At 40.2% G+C, this 17,804-nt stretch overlaps 1 protein-coding gene across 10 annotated transcripts in view; it reads left to right on the top strand.

Annotated features, from left to right (window-relative positions):
- LOC122559589 (voltage-dependent calcium channel subunit alpha-2/delta-4-like) overlaps positions 1–17,804 on the top strand; it is a 483,398-nt gene that overhangs the window by 425,086 nt on the left and 40,508 nt on the right. For 9 of the 10 annotated variants that reach the window (XM_043709329.1, XM_043709326.1, XM_043709324.1 and 6 more), the window contains one exon: positions 466–583. In XM_043709329.1, coding sequence (XP_043565264.1) covers positions 466–583 — 118 coding nt within the window. Of the gene's footprint in view, positions 1–465; positions 584–12,257; positions 12,744–17,804 lie in introns of those variants that run through there. The other variant, XM_043709331.1, reaches the window with a different exon arrangement.

Below are 17,804 nucleotides of genomic sequence, written 5' to 3'. Positions count from 1 at the left end.
CCAATCCATCCTTTGGCACCAGGTCCATCAATTTAACAGGAATTTAATTTAAAGCCCATGAGGGCTATGTTTCATGGGCTTGGGAAATCTGGCAGGTAAAAGGAGACAGGAAAGAGTGCATTGATAGAAATGCTTGTGAGACAAGCACAGAAGGAATGTTTCATCCAAGCTCAGTAAGCTTTACCCCTTTACAAACCCATGATCTCCAACTTCTCCCATTCTTTTCATCTCTGACTCCATCCCAACCATTTCTAACTCATCCTACGTTCCATTTTCTCACATAACCAGAATCCCACCACCCGATCTGCAACTGCTTGCATCTTCCCCCATCTGTTGCTCCCACCACCAACACTAAGCAATCTCAAAAATGTGCAGGCCTGACTTGTTCATCCCCTTTTTTGAAAAGACTGATTTGGTATGAATTTCACCCTGAACATTTCAGACATGCTAATTTAATTCTTGCAGGTCATAAGCACCGGAAAGTGGAAGCCTTTCAGCCCTGCAATACAGAGTACCCAGCTTTTGTGTATGACCACACGATCAAAGAAGCAAATGGATTTATTGAATGTGGAGACTGTCAGAAGTAAGGAAATCATTTCATGGCTTTATATCCATTTGGAGCTGCAGTAGATCATTAGTAGGTCAGGAAGAAGAATAATAGAAACATAAGACTATAATAGTACATTTATTCAGTCCCAAACTTTGAAAATAGCATACATCAAACTATCTGTTGTAACCCTAAAGCAGGCAAAATGTTTATTGGCCTATTCCAGAGGGTCTTCACATAATGCGGAGCTTTGGTGTTCTTGACATCATTGTCACCACTGATCAGTTCACCAAAAAACACTCCACCTCAAAGACAGACTTGGTGTCCAGTCAGGTAGATCCAAGTCAGTGACCACCATAGCAGCAGGTCGGTCCATACCAAGGACACAACTAGAGACGGTCAAGAGTATGAACTGTGAGGCATCCAGCTTGGTTTATTAGAGTGATGGGATTTATTAGAAGGGGCAGCAAAGAGGAAAACAATTCAGTTGGCAAAGGAGGGATAATTGGAGGAAGAAAGAAGGAAGGCTGATTAGATGGGAGGATGAACAGCAAATCGATCATATGCGCAGCCAATCATTGCTTGAATGACTGGGGTGTCTCGTGAGGGATTTTGGGTTAGGGATGCTCAGAGGACTAATTTAGCTGGAAAAGGTCAAAGAGTCTGCAATAAGCTCAGTGGCCTTGAAGATATTATCATTGAGAAGGGGGCAGACCCAATCATAGAAGGTCCTGAGACAGACACCCAGATTCATGAGGTAGGTGTGAAAGCTCTTACCACACAAATCCAACGAGTACTTATCACAATGAAGCACAGGAAACACAGAGGAATCTACAAGTAATGTTTAAAAAAACTGTGAGGCTCTCAACCTTCTTATCATAGTTAAAGTCCAAATTTGCCTTCTTGGATTAGATTAATCACCCATCTACCTGTCAGCCTTAATTAAAGTGAAAAATGGGTGGGTTGGGGGTAGCCTTGAATCTGGAAACAGATCTTTGAGACTGTTATCCCAGACCACAACCTGACCAAAATGTATCTTCTTTTTGGTTAAAATTCAACCCAACTTCTCTGCCAAAATATTGATTTGAGAGGTTAGTGGTCTGGTTCCTGCAGTTCATTCTCAAACAAATTGCATTATATTTATTCTTTTGTGATGTAAATTGTTACCTTAACCACTTCATTCCATGTTATTACATCCTCTACAACAGATTTATCCCACTACAGCAGATGGACCTGTTAATGTAGTTTAAAGCTTTGCTTAATTAATTGCTTTTGAAATATCCTGACAAAGAAAGGTTTTTACCCCTTTTATTTCCAGTGCCAGCTTTGAGTGAATCCAGGTCAAAGATAACATACTTTAGAATCAGTGCACGATAATCCCACCTCAGACAACTGACTGTGTGGAGTTTGCACGTTCTCCCCGTGTCTGCGTGGGTTTCCTCCGGGTGCTCCGGTTTCCTCCCACAGTCCAAAGATGTGCAGGTTAGGTGAATTGGCCATACTAAATTGCCTGTAGTGTTAGGTAAGGGGTAAATGTAAATGTAGGGGTAGGGGTATGGGTGGGTTTCGCTTCGGCGGGTCGGTGTGGACTTGTTGGGCCGAAGGGCCTGTTTCCACACTGTGATGTAATGTAATCTAATCTAATCTAATACTGTATTTGTAATTTGCTGAAACCTAATCTAAGAAAGGGTGCCCATCACTGAACCAGTGTGGTAATTGCATTTCCCACATCAGCTATTCTTGGCTGGTTGTTCTAGCACAAATACACCCACCTCAAAAACTCTCAATGCTGTCTCTTCTGCATAAATTATATTTTTCTGCTCATGTCATTTCTCTCCATGTTATAAACCTCACCATCTTTCTCTTTTATAAAATGAAGTAGATCATCACAGAACACAACACTTAGTAATGGAAGGAAGATACTCCTCCATCATGGATTATGACCCTTTGAGGTTCAGGCCATCTCTATCCAACAGAAATGAACATTGTAGAAGAGGGATAAGCACAAAAAGTTTATTATTCCATAACTCCCTGTTCCACATCATATCAAAAGGGTTTCACATTATTTCTCCAGAAGCAAAAGAGCAATGTCACACTAGTATGAACCTCCAAGACTTCTTCTTGTCAGTGTGTCCTTTTCAATTTTTGAAGGATCTTCTTACAGAGTCAGAGCCATTCCCTCTTGGAACTGGGCTAAGTGGAAATAACAGAAGTTCTGGCATTCTGCCACTGTGTTTACCTTACCAATTCATCACTTCAGACACAATCATTTCAGGAACATCAGGGGCAAGTGGATGAAGACCAGGAAACCCTTCAGCAGGCATTGACATTGCCTATTTCTGTACTGCTGATTTCAGGAAACTGAATCTTATTGCCCAACTTTTAACAAAAGGATGCTTTCCAAACTTCATAGATTATTAAGGTCATTCTTGCAGCGAAGCTTCCAAGAAATAGCAGCAAGTAGAGAGGAAGCCAGCAATCAACAAATGGGGACCGACCATGCAGGATCTTTTGATAGACTGACAATAGTGGCAATTCCATCACTGGGTAAAGTGCTGAACCTGGCCAAATATGCATGAGACTAGATAGATTTCTATGTTGGCATTCAAATTATCTGTTCACCCTCAAATTAGAAAATGAAACATTCTGGAGATCAAATAAGGTCACAATAGACTCTCTTTCTCTCTCTCTCTCTCTCTCTCTCTCTCACTGACCCCAAATAACAACACTTCTACGTTAACCTAATGCCTGCCAGCGGGCAAACTGAGTTAAGTCATTCCTATTGCTGTTGAAATTTCGCACTAACACCTTCTGAAATCTATATGTAAAGAGATTGAGATATTGTTCAACCTCCGCTTCATGCCTTGGAAATCCGATAAGTTCATCCTCCCCTGTGGTTAGGAGTTCATGTAGAAAGAGTTGTAGGATGGGTAGCAACATGATCAGGACATCACCACAGTACAATTAGGTAACAGCAAAACATCATGGTATAAAGAATAAGCAATTGACTTTTTTAATTTCATAATAAGTAAAATGGATATGTGTATGTACACTTAAAGCATATGGATATGGGAAGAGTGCATAATAACTGGAAGCATTCATTTTGTATTGATTGGGGTATGGAGCTGCTATACAGGAAGTTGAAAAGAGTTATTCTTTCTTTGCCAATGAAGCAGATGATGGTTGCTCTGGAGAGAGTAAGGAAAACATCTTTAGCAATGGGGTCAGAGACAGGAGGCATTTAAAATGGCTGGCAGCACCTGGTTCTTGGATTAATGACCGCCAGCATTGCTTTGTGGCATTTAATCAGGGGCAAGTGGATGAAGACCAGCAAACCCTTCAGCAGGCATTGACATTGCCTATTTCTGTACTGCTGATTTCAGGAAACTGAATCTTATTGCCCAACTTTTAATAAAAGGATGCTTTCCAAATTTATAGATTATTGAGGTCACTCATGCAGCGAAGCTTCCAAGAAATAGCAGCTAGTAGAGAAGAAGCCAGCAATCAACAAACGGGGACCGACCCATACCAATCAATCCCACCCTTCTCTATTCCAGTGTGAGGGTACGAACTTTTGTCTCCCACTATTTTCATGACGTAGGGTCTCTTTGTTAGAAGAAGTGATTCACAGTACTTCAAATGAATTCTAAACCTTGACAAAGCATAGTCTAGAATTAGTATATTCAAAAGCTGTTAACAACTTCACATGGCACCATGTAATACTGCATGGTAAGTTAACTATACTTTTAATATAGTGATAATTGAAAGGGCTCTGTTTAGAAGTAGCCCTTCTACATTTCAGGAGTGTTATTATCAAGATTATAATTGTTCAATTTCTCCATCTGACTTATTTCTTTACATTAGCAGTCCTGTCATCTGTTCAGCTTCTAGAACAACAGGAGCTGATGGCCATTTGCTCCAGATTCTCCAAACATTTCTTGTATTAAGCCCTAGAGGTTTTGTTGACACAGCTGCCCCTTAGAATTGCATTATAAATGCCTGACTGAGCTCCAGATCCTGCCACTGGATTCAACTCAGCATGGTCTGGCAACGATGCTGTCCAGTAGAATGAGAGATTTTTTTGATTTACAGCTATAACTATAGTTAATAATATTAAAGTTATTTTGAAGAGATTTTTGAATTTTTTTATTTATTTTGACTGCTTCAAGAGCACTTCAGAGACTTCCAGTGTTATTATACGGCTCATGAGTTCTGTCAATAGTGAATACTAGATAAGTGAATGGGAGGTATGGAACGGTCATAGATTATGGAAATATAGAAACATAGAAAATGGGAGCAAGTGAAGGCAATTCAGTCCAATGAGCCTGCTCCGCCAATCAAATGATCATAGATGATCCTTTACCTCAATGCCATACTCCCACTCTTTCCTCATACCCTTGATACCTATAGCCTCTAGAAATCTATTTATTCAGTTCTCAAGTATATTCAGCGACTTAGCCTCCACAGCTATCTGTTGTAGTTCATTCAAAGGGGATATGGAAGAAGAAATACTGCAAAGGGAGATACGAAGGGAGGGATGATGAGAGACATGATGTGACAGAAGTTTATGGAGGGGATATGGAGGTGTGTGAAAGTGAGGAATGAGCAACACAGTGCCTAATATTCATTAAGGAGGCCAATGTTCCAATGAACAGCAATGGGCTTGCTAACCTGTCCATCTCAGCAGTCACTTGCTTTTGCTCCTGTCTTGAGTTTGATTCTGAAGGCGGCAAACTTCAGACGAGCCTATCCCTGCTGTCATGCTGTAAAAATAGCCTGGGTAGTTGGAGCAATTGCAATGTTGGGAAATGGTCCAACTTCCTTTTCCCATCTTGAGGATGAAGCTCTGGGTTGAAGTGTCAGCTTTAAAGGTAGAACACCCTTTTGGGATTGAGAAGATTAGTTTGCACTGAACTGTACCTGGCATGAAAACAGAAAATCATGAGTGCAGATTATGAACTATTTTTAGAAACGTTTGTTAATTTTAAAAGACCTTCAGAGGAAAATCAGGACATGGTCATTACTCAACTCAGTGAAAAGAGTTTCTTACAATGCAATAGTTAGGAATTGTCAGATGTGCTCAGAATAGCCATATAAAATGTTTTAAGTATTTCAGAATTAATATTCTGAATTTAAGACTAATCATAATGTATCTCTGCAATATGGATGGGCAGGTTTAGTTCTTGATTACAAGTGTTGTGAATGGGCTCTTCGCCTAGTACTGACTTGGATTAATGAGTGAAAGGTGGTTCAGGTTCTACCTGGTTTGGCATGCTTCTAACCCTGAAGTCACATCCCTTTCTAAATTCAATCTCTCCTCAGGCCTCTCCAACCTCCTGCTTCTTTTACTCCATTCCTACTAAACTGCTGACTGCCTAATTTTTCCTCCTGGTCCTTTTTCCAGCTAATATTATTAATGTTTCAATCTCTTCTGGTGCTGTCTCTCGCTCTCCTTTAAATATTCTTCAATGCTCCCTCTACAGTCTTCCAACGCAATAGGACTGCTCTCATCTGGTCCCACTTGTACCTTTCTAATCATAGATGGAATATCACTCACTGTGGCTTCTCTTGCTGCTTTTGTCATTAATTCTGGCTTGATATTATGCCTTGATATTCTGTCCTAGTCCCCTTATATTTCTCTTGGACATATGGTTCACTATCACTTCTGTACTCACTGGCTCTAAATCAAGCAACTTTTTCATTTCTAAAGCCTTATCCTTGATTATAAATTTCTCATAAATTTCAGCCTTCCCTATATCTGTAATCTCCTCCTGTAATCTCACAGCCCTCATAGATGCGGATATTTATCTGATTCCAGCACCTTGAAGATTGCAGATTTTATAGTAGTGGCCATGTCTCAGTTGCCTGGGCCCTGTGATTCAGACTAGCTTCCATAAAAAGAAGTACTCTTTCTTTAAGACATAATTTAAATGCATCTCCTTGCTAAAACCTTTGAGCATTTGAAGTAATATCTATTTATATAGCTTTATGCCATATGTTCTTTCATAGTGCTCCTGAGAAACAACTCAGGATGTTTGATTATATTCAAAGCATTATATAAACATAGCTTGCTGTTGTTGAATAGAGATGAGGTGGTACATATGGTTATACATACAGGTTGGCTGTATATGTACTGAAGCACAGTAGCCGATCCAGACTCTGCATTCAGCATCAGACAGTACAGGCCCTTGTTTGTTTTTAGCTTGCCTAATATGAAGAAGAGCAAAGGGCAAAGAAGAAGGCAGATTGTACCTAGGAGACAAAAAATTAATTGGAGACAGAATTGATTTATTTCTTCTGAAATAACCTGTCCCACACATAAATCCTCTCTGCAGTCTTCATTTAATATTAATTGATATTGTCTAGTGCCTGTAACCTGAGCTGAGAGGATCTTGCTGTTTCTGTTATCATTTTAGAAAAACTTGTGGTTTCCTGGTTTTCAGTGCCCCCTGCAGGAGGACATTGTCAAACACCAACATTTCACTTATCAACTATCAACTATAGCCCTTCATCAGACTCAACCTAAAAGTAAAATGTTGCTCTTTTTTCTTCCCATATTACTCCCTCCTTCTGCATCAGATATTTATCCAATTTTCCTTTAAAAAACTGCAATTGTCTGTGCCTCAGCCACTCTCTAGTATGACACCCTCTCCCAGGATCTAACAATCCTCCTTGCAACAAAAATGTTCAACCATCTCTCCTCTCTTTCAGTGATAATTTTCAATTGATGACGTCGTGTCTCTGGCTATCCAATTAAGAAAATATTTCCCTTTTCACTTTATCAAAGCTCTTCATTATTTTCAAAAACTTTCTTATGTAATTGATATTGTGTTCATATTATGTTTAGGTGGCTAGGCAGCAGCTATATTAAATTGCATTTGCCATTTTCCAATGTAACTAACATGTCTACACTCTCCTTACTGTCTATTATAAGCAATCAACAATTTTCAACTTAGTGCTTGATATACCCATGTCCAAATGATTGACATCCACCAGGACTAAAGTGGATCCAATATTAACCTCTGGGGTAACCCTTCACTAGTTAACATGGGCTCCACTTTATCAAAAATTGACAAATGTCATTTTTAGTGAGCTGTATGGAGAATTTCTCTCTGTGAACCTAACCAAGTTTTCTCAAGCAATCCTTCCAAATTTACCTATGTGCCAAGGCCAAATGGCACCCTACGTATCATATTCTCCCACTCACAACAGGCAGAAGTAAAAATATGGACAAGTCAGACCACACCTGGAATATTGTAATCAGTTTTGGTCCCTTTATCTAAGGAAAGACATACTAGCATGAGAGGCAGTCCAAACAGGATTTATCAAGTTGATTCTTATGAGATCCATGGGGACTTTTTCATGAGCAGTAAATTGGGTCAATACTCATTAGACTTTAGAAGAATGAAAGGGCACTTCATTAAAACATGTAAAATCCTTATGAGCTTTACAGGTAGATGCAGAGAGGTTATTTCCCCTTTAGGGAGAGCATAATTGCAAAGTCAGGGATCACCATTTCAGACAGAGGCTGGATTATTAGGTGTATTCAATGCTGAGGTAAAAAGATTTATAATCAGTAAGTGAATCAACAGTCATGGGGATAAGACAGGATAGTGAAGTTAAGGGTTATCAAAAAAGCCATGATCCCATTGAATAGTGAAGCAAACTCAAACCTACTGCTGTTCCTGCTTCTTATTATCATTGACTGGCCACTGCTGAGACCTCCCAGAACCCCTATGCCAGCAACCTCAAAGCCCATCCATGCTCTGGTCTTCTTTTTATTCATTCATGGATTTGGTCATTACTGGCTGGGCTAGCATTTACTGCATGTCCACGGTTGAATTTGAGAAGGTGGTGGTGAACTACTTTCGTTAACCTTTGCAATTCTTTTGCAGTTGGTATATCTCCACGTTATTAGAGATGGAGTTATAGGATCTTGACACAGCAACAGTAAAATAATGAGAATGTATTTCCTAGTCAGGATGATGAATGGCTTGGAGGAGATCTTGCAAGTGAAGGTGTTCCATGTATTTGCTGCCCTTATGCTTCTCGATGATAGACTTTGGGGGTTTGGAACTTGCTGAATAAGGAGTTTTGGTGAATTTCCACAGTACATCATGTAGAAAGTACTTACTGATGCTACTGAGCATTGGTGCTGAAGAGTGTGGATGTTTGTGGACATGATGCCAAACAATGGGGCTGCTTTGTCCTGGATGTTGTCAGGTTTTTTGAACATCCAGGAGGTAGGAAATATTTTATCACACTCCTGACTTGCACCTTTTAAATGATGGACTGGCTTTGGGAAGTCAGAAGGCAAGTTACTCAAAGCAGGATTTGACCTCTGACCTGCTCTTGTAGCCATAGTACTAATATGATGAGTCCAGTTCAATTTCTGGTCAATGCTAATGTCCAAGATGTTAATGGGGGAGTTTTACTGCCGTTAAATTTCAAGGATTGATGACCAAATTTTGTTTTGTTGGAGATGGCCATTGTGTGCCACTTGGGTAATGTAAATGTTACTTGCTGGGGTCAGTTAGCTCTGTTGGCTGCATGCCTGGTTTGCAATACAGAGAAGTGCCAACAGTGTGGATTCAATTCCTGCACCAGTCAAGGTTTCAATGAAGGGCTTTCCTTCTCAACCCTTCCTCTCACATGAGACATGGTGACCCTCAGGTTAAACCACCACCAGTCATCTTTCCCTTTCAGAGAGCAGTCTTATGGTCTAGGAAGACAATGGCAACTTTATCCTATCACTTTGCAACCCAACTTTAACATTATCAACATTTTCCTGCATTTGAATGCGATTGTTTCAGTATCTGAGGTTTTGTTGAATGTTTTGCAATCATTGGTGACCATCTCCATTTCTGACCTTATGATGGAAGGAAGGTCATTTATAGGGGAAGGTCATTGATAAAATAGCTGAAAATGGTTAGGCCTAGGACACTACAATAATGAACTCCTGCAGAAATATCCTGGAACTGAAATAGCTGACCTCCAACAGCCACAGCAGTCTTCCTTTGTGTCAGGTATGACTTGAATTAGCATAGACTTTTTGACCCCGATTCCTATTCACTCCTGTTTTATTAAGGCTCCTTGATGTCACACTCAGTGAAAGATAACCTTGATGACAAGGGTAGTCACTCTCACCTCACCTTTGGAATTCAGCTCTTTTATCCATGTTTGAAACAAGGCTATCATGTGGTCAGGAGTCATAGCATTGTTGATGATACCTTCAGAACTTTATACTGATGATCAAGAGTAGGCTGATTGGGCAGGTTGGATTTGTCATGCGTTCTGTGTACAGGACATAGCTGGGCAATTTTCCACATTGTCAGGTAAATGCTAGTGTTGTAATTGTAGGGGTGTGTGGCAAGTTCTGGAGTACAATGCTTCAATACTCTTGCTTGATTCTTATCAGAGCCATAGCCTTTGAAGTATCCAGAAATTGTTTCTTGATATCACGTAGTGTGAATCAAATTGATTGAAGAATAGTATCTGTGATACTGGGGACCTCTGGAGGAAGCCAAGATGGATCATTCAGCCCTTTGGGCTTAACATGTTTTTGCAAATGCTTCAGCCTTATCTTTGCACTGATGTGCTGCACTCCCCCAAGATTGTGAATGGGGATATTTGTGGATTCCCCTCCTCCAGTCAGTTGTTTAATTGTCCACCACCATTCCTGAATGGATGTAGCAAGGCTGCAGAGCTTAGATCTGATCCATTCATTGTGTAATTGCTTAGTTCTATCTATCTCTTGCTAATAATGCATGTGGTCTTGTGCTATAATTATCATCAGGATGACACCTCATTTTTAAATATCCCATGGCTGCTGCTGGCATGCCCTCCTGCACTCTCTCATTGAACCAGGGTTGAATCCCAGCCTTCATAGTAATGGTAGAGTGGGGGATATACCAGACTATGAGGTTGTGGATGGTGTTAGAGTATGATTCTGCTGCTGCTGCTGCTGCTGATGGCCCACTTCGTGAGTGCCCAGTCTTAAGGTGTTTGAAATTTGTCCCATTTAGCATGATATTACTGGGAAGATGTGACTGTTTCCACAAGGCCCTGGGGGTGGTCAGTCTTATTGATATTGTCATAGACAGTTGCATCTGCAGCAGGCAGAATGGTGAGGATGAGGTCAAATTTGTTTTTCCCTCTTATTGGTTCCCTAACTACCTACAACAGACCCAGTCTAGCAGCTATGTCCTTTAGGACCTGACCAGCTTGTCTGTCATGGTACTGCTGAATCACTCTTGATCAAACACTGATCGTCTGCAGCTGCCCTGCATAGTTCCTGCCCAGGGACCTGGAGGTTTTGATGAACAAGGGGCACAAGTGATCATCTTGGGATGTTGGTGACAGGATGGAGGGCTCGAGGAGAAAATGCCAAGCTGGAGTCACCATGTAACTGCTCTGACTTTCAGGTGAGGAATTGTTTCATTTCTATCCAGTGGCTGGGCAAATAGGAATGTTGTAATAAAATGGACGTAAATGGATGCTAATGCATGTAAATAGGCCTTTCACCATTCACCAGTGAGATTCTCATCTCATTGTTCAACACTTAGCTGGGAAACTCCTTACTGCCGATCTCATGCAATTCTCCCAACTTTCTTGGCAATGCCCATGTCAATCAGTAGCTGGAAAAATTCAGGTTCATACCTGTGCTTTTTGTCTTGACTGTTAACAGAGTTTCTTATCCATGCTGTTACATTTCATTTTGTGTCATATGCATGAATTTATCAAATGACCTAGTTGTGAAACACTTCGTTTGTAAGCTGACTGCTTCACAACATCTTTATAATAAATACATTTATCTTTCCATTCTTTGTTATTTGACATTCAATGTTTCCTGCAACTGCCAACTCATAAATCAAGTGACTCGGGAGTGAAGCATACAAGCCAGAATTCTGGTTCCTGACCAGTCTGTGTTGATCTCTGCTGGAAAGTGGAGAACTGATGATCAGATGATCAGGTTGTGGTGCCCTTTGGTGTGAACAGCCTGAAAATAGTCATGTCCAAGCTCAAAGAGGAAATAGTATTTATGCTGTTTAAAAACAATCTGGGTTTCTGGAACCCACTCTGAATCAACATCTTGAGAACAGGAAGGATTTTGAGAGTGGCCAAGGATATCAATGTTTGGTACAAAACGAATAAATTATCAATTACACTGATGGGCACAGAAAACAAAGTGCATGGCACACGTCACTTTCTTAAAATGTAGTTTACTAAATCAAAACACAGAATCAGAGAATTGTTCCACTGCAGAAGATTGCTATTCAGCTTATCATGCCTACACTTGGGATGTTGAAAATCTGAAATTATAATGAAAAGCACTGGAAATACTTGATAGGTCAAGCAGTATCTTTGTAGTTGTGACAATGAAAAGTCACCATTTTAAATCACTAACTGTTTCTCCCTCCATAGCTATTGTCAAACCTGCCGAGTCTTTCCCATATTTTCTGCTTTAAGGTCAGGTGATTCATCAGTTGGGATTTCAGTCTGGAATTGATTTCATCCCAGTGTCGGCCATGATTCTGTTGATAACACTTTTACCTTTGCATCAAGAGATTGTGTTCAAGTTCTACTCGTGAGACTCATGCTTAAAAATTAAAGCTTTGACACTTCACTGCAGAACTGAGGCAGAGTTGAAATGTTAGAGGTACTGTCTTTTAGATAAGACATTAAACTGAGGCCCTGTTTTTTTTCATAGATGGCCATAAAAGATCCTTTGACACTATTTCAAAGATAAGCTGAGCAATATTCCCCAATGACCAAGCCAATATTCATACCTCAATCAACATTACCAGCACAGATTATCTGATCATTATCACAGTCTGTTTGTGTAAATTGGCCTGTAACGCTTCCTACTTTACAACACTTCAAAAGAACAGCATGATCTGTAAAGCACTTTTTGTGATATCCTGAAGTTGTGAAAGGCTGTGTATAAATTTGAGTTTCTGTTTTATTTAATATATGTGAATACCTAAGTCATTTTGAAGATGTACCATGACATATTTTAGAACAGGACACTGTGAGAGTCTCACATTTATTGGATGGCATTTTGTTACCTTTTATGGGGGAATTTGCAAAGAAACAGCATCCATACTGAATACTGTTTGAGTGATTTCTACTTGGAATTTAATGCCAAATTGATACCTACTTATTTCATATTTAACAGAGTGTGAAAATAAAATCATTCTACCACAAAGTGCTTTTAATTGAAAGATTCCTTAGTATTTTCTAACTACTACACCACAAAGTGCTTTTAATTCAAAGATTCGTTAGCATTTTCTATTTTTGCAGCAGCTTCATAAATCATGCTTCTTTTAGTGTTAAGAATGTAGGTTACTGCAGTATTTCAAAGTATTATGGGATACGCCATCAACTTGGAGTCTTGACTGTGTTGAGCAGACAATAACTCCGTCAAAATTATTTATTTTAAATAATTTCTATAAGGCTGAAATGATATAGTTTGACACAATTATTCATTCTGGATCTGTGTATCAGTTTACAAATATTTGAGGGCTTTTACTTACTGGATACTGCTCTAATGAATCTTTCTGATAAATTTTACTTCTTCACCATGCACTATCAAAGCTATTTTGTTGTGACCCAGATTCATCAATCACTGTATCCTGAGGAAATGAACAATCTGAAGCAAACACAAAGAATACCCACAGGGAGGGCAGGGAAGAGGGAAAACCAGCCAACTTTCTCATATTAATATTGCCAACTAGTTAGAAAGTTGCAGTGAAATTTTTGGACATACTGATTCTGTCCCAGCTCCAACCTTACCTGTGGCCTTTAAAAAAAATGCCCTTACTATATGTTAAGAATTTAAATCACTTATTTTCCAAGTAATTATGTCAAAAGGGAACTTTCCTCATTGATAATCTAGAGACAATTTAAAGTTACAAAGTAATTCTGAATACCCCATCACAGTAATCGTACAATATTTATTTACCAAAGAAAACTTGTGGTAGGTTTTATGTTTTAAGCCATATAGTTTGTCAAAGTGTTGAATCTCCTAAAAAAAAGCAAGATTTGAAATGACTCACAGCCACAGGCAGATAAATGTGGCCATGCAGTTCCCATGTTCTGGATACTAACTGATTGACCACAAACCCAATGTGGGAAACAGAAAGTGTGTACATATTTCCAGCCCAGAGTTCACCTTTTGCCAATTTGGAAAGGGAAAGCAATATTAGAAAACAGGCATAAAGCCCTTTACATATGCAAATAAAGGGGTCAAGCACCTGTTTGAAGCTCCTCAGTCATATTTGTTTGCCTTAAGCTAGCCCCACCACAAAAACCAGGTACTGGGACTACCCAGTACCAAAATATATATTTTTGCTATTTTCTGACCAGTATGTCCTTCCACCAATATCACATCTAAACAATGCAGTTTCTCTTCTCCTATGTATCCCAGCCTACCATTCCTTTTTTAACCACTTCCTGTTCCCTCACACCAGTCTCTTATAGGCATCTCATCTCCCTATTTGGCATCTGATGCTATAGCCAACACTTCCCACTATTCCCCTCCCCAAATTCTGTTTTTACCAACTCAACCTTTGTTTCTCTCCTTAACTGCCAAAACACTCCTCTTGCTTTTGCATGCCTCTGGGCCTTTTGCTTCTAGGGCCTCAGGAAGGCAATGGTTCAACATGTGCCATGTAGTAATAGTCCTTATGAAACCCTCATCAGTCTATGTTAAAGGATTCCCTAATTTGAACCAAGAATTTAAAATTCTGATTCACTATACCCAGTAAGCACTGCAGTGGGCACCAATGATGTTGGTTCTCAGTTGGTGTTTTTGGGTGTCACAATGTAATTGGCCATGCATGTACAACACAATCTGAGCAGCCATCAGCTCTATGGAGACTAGGGCCCTGGTGGAACTGAAAAGTAGGATTTTTGTCTTAAACCTGTGGTGGACCTTGCTGAGACCACTCTGAGCAATTCCATGCAACTATGTGCAATTCCGTTCACCGTGTTATATAAAATAGATTGAGAGGTATTGGAGAAGTTATGGAGAAAGCTTGCAAGGATGACACCAGAAATATATGAATCAGAAAAGCATTGACTGTGTGAATCTGTTCTCACATAGAAAAAGGTGGCTTAGGGATGACCTATTAGAGGCCTTTAAAATTTTGAGCAGTCTAATAGAATGAATATACAGAGACAATGCTTTCTCTTGTGGTGAAGAGCTTAACTACATTAAATAGCCAAGTAATTAAATAGAAAATTCAGAAGAAACTTCTTGATCCAAAGACTGGTGAGGATATGGAATTTTCACACAGGGAGTTGTTAAAGTGAAATGTATGGATACGTGTAAGGAGATGCTACACAAATATATGAAAAAGAAACAAAGGAGAAAGAAATAAAAGGTTATGATGATAGATATGGATAAGAAAAATTAAAACGAGGTTCAAGTGGAGCATAAATGCAGTCATTGATTGATTGGGCCGAATAGCCTGTTTCTATGGCCTTTGCCTTATGTCATAACCACGAGTCAGAAGAACAGGTGAAAGTAAAACCAGTAGAAATGTGTCTTGACTTTTATAATTGGGTGTTAATGGCTGCAGGTAACCTGAACATTGATAGAGTATATATCACCTATTCATGTACAGACTGACATTATGTAAGTAAGTACATAGGGTCAAGGGGATACAATACAGGTCGTTCTGCTATCACATGGGCAGTTGCATGCCTCCGCAACCTCGCACTATAGAAAATCATGCTATGGAAAACCATTATAGAAAATCACGCTGTAGAAATTCACAATAGAAAATTGCTACCCCGTTCGACAGAAACAGTAGACAAGCACCACCTGCAGTTCATCAATCACATTATAGCCAATTCATGTTGACAGAACATGTATTATAGGAGAAAGTGAGGACTGCAGATGCTGGAGATCAGAGCTGAAAATGTGTTGCTGGAAAAGCGCAGCAGGTCAGGCAGCATCCAAGGAACAGGAGAATCGACGTTTCGGGCATAAGCCCTTCTTCAGGATTCCTGAACGAAACGTCGATTCTCCTGTTCCTTGGATGCTGCCTGACCTGCTGCGCTTTTCCAGCAACACATTTTCAGAACATGTATTATACCAGAACGACCTGTAAATTAGCATATTGGATCTTTGGAAAACCTTCGCAGTCACATTTTGAACTCCTTTCCTGGGCTTTCATATTTTCAGGCGTGCTTTTAAGGGCGATGGTTAGTTTAGGTTCAAAGGCCACACCCAGCACTCTCAACTTAACCTGCTCCATAGTGGAGGTAGGTATGGCCTTTTCCTTAAAGGTTTTTCCATTGCATATATCCAAATGCCACTACAGGGTCATTGCTTCTGTACATTACGGAATGGGTAAATGGATATGGATGTGCCATACCTTACCTTGAGGGATATGACAGGTTTTGGGGAGGAGCAAGAGATAGCATGGATGTGGGAAGGGGGGGAATTGGGGATGAAGATCTGTAGGGTCTATTTTTTATCACAGCTCAATTTAGCAAATGTTTCAGCAGTTAACTCACCAAGTCATTTCTGTATTCATTTAGTTTAATGACATGGTTTCTTTGAAATGCTATTTTAATTTACACCTAAAACAATGAATTTCTGATCCTCATAAAACAAGTTACCTTCAGAGACTGAAAACGAAAAGAACCATTTACCTCTACTTTAGAAGAGGTTCACAAACAATAATCCCCATATTATAAACTTGCATCACAACAGGATCTTAGTGATTTATTTTGCATTTAACAAGGATACAAATGGCTATGACTGCTTTCAATCTTAAATTGTAATCCCAAACCATAGTCGGAAAACATCTCTTGTGCCTATGTGGAATCAAAGACTCCTTTTTCCATGGCTGAATATCTGTTCAGTTTCTATTAGAGCATGATGTGTGATCGGCTAGTCTTAGAGTCATAGAGATGTACAGCATGGAAATAGACCCTTCGGTCCAGCCCGTCCATGCTGACCAGATATCCCAATCCAATCTAGTCCCACCTGCCAGCACCAGGCCCATACCCCTCCAAACCCTTCCTATTCATATACCCATCCAAATGCCTCTTAAATGTTGCAATTGTACCAGCCTCCACCACACCTCTTGGCAGCTCATTCTATACCCATACCACCCTCTGTGTGAAAAGGTTGCCTCTTAGGTCTCTTTTATATCTTTCCCCTCTCACCCTAAACCTATGCCCTCTAGTTCTGGATTCCCTGACCCCAGGGAAAAGACTTTGCCTATTTACTCTATCCATGCCCCTCATAATTTTGTAAACCTCTACAAGGTCACCCCTCAGCCTCTGACCCTCCAGGGAAAACAGCCCCAGTCTGTTCAGCCTCTCCCTATAGCTCAAATCCTCTAACCCTGGCAACATCCTTGTAAATCTTTTCTGAACCCTTTCAAGTTTCACAATATCTTTCCGATAGGAAGGAGATCATAATTGCATGCAATATTGCAACAGTAGCCTAACCAATGTCCTGTACAGGCGCAACATGAGCTCCCAACTCCTGTACTCGACACTCTGACCAATAAAGGAAAGCATACTAAAATCAAAATGCCTTCTTCACTATCCTATCTACCTGCGACTCCACTTTCAAGGAGCTATGAACCTGCACTCCGAGGTCTCTTTGTTCAGCAACACTCCCCAGGACCTTACCATCAAGTGTATAAGTCCTGCTAAGATTTGCTTTCCCAAAATGCAGCACCTCGCATTTATCTGAATTAAACTCTATCTGCCACTTCTCAGCCCATTGGATCATCTGGTCAAGGTCCTGTTGTAATCTGAGGTAACCCTCTTCACTGTCCACTATACCTCCAAATTTGGTGTCATCTGCAAACTTACTAACTGTCCTTACTATGCTTGCATCCAGATCATTTGTGTAAATGACAAAAAGTAGAGGACCCAGCACCGATCCTCGTGGCACTCCACCGGTCACAGGCCTCCAGTCTGAAAAACAACCCTGCACCACAACCCTCTGTCTTCTACCTTTTGAGCCAGTTCTGTATCCAAATGGCTAATTCTCCCTATATTCCATGAGATCTAACCTTGCTAATCAGTCTCCCATGGGCAACCTTGTCGAACACCTTACTGAAGTCCATATAGATCACATCTACTGCTCTGCCCTCATCAATCCTCTTTGTTACTTCCTCAGAAAACTCAATCAAGTTTGTGGGACATGATTTCCCACGCACATAACCATGTTGACTATCCCTAATCAGTCCTTGCCTTTCCAAATACATGTACATCCTGTCCC

The sequence above is a fragment of the Chiloscyllium plagiosum genome, chromosome 19 (genome assembly GCF_004010195.1).
Source record: "Chiloscyllium plagiosum isolate BGI_BamShark_2017 chromosome 19, ASM401019v2, whole genome shotgun sequence".
Classification (NCBI taxonomy): Eukaryota; Metazoa; Chordata; class Chondrichthyes; order Orectolobiformes; family Hemiscylliidae; genus Chiloscyllium; species Chiloscyllium plagiosum.
Note: the sequence above shows the minus strand (reverse complement) of the source record. Positions and strands in the feature narration are given on the sequence as shown.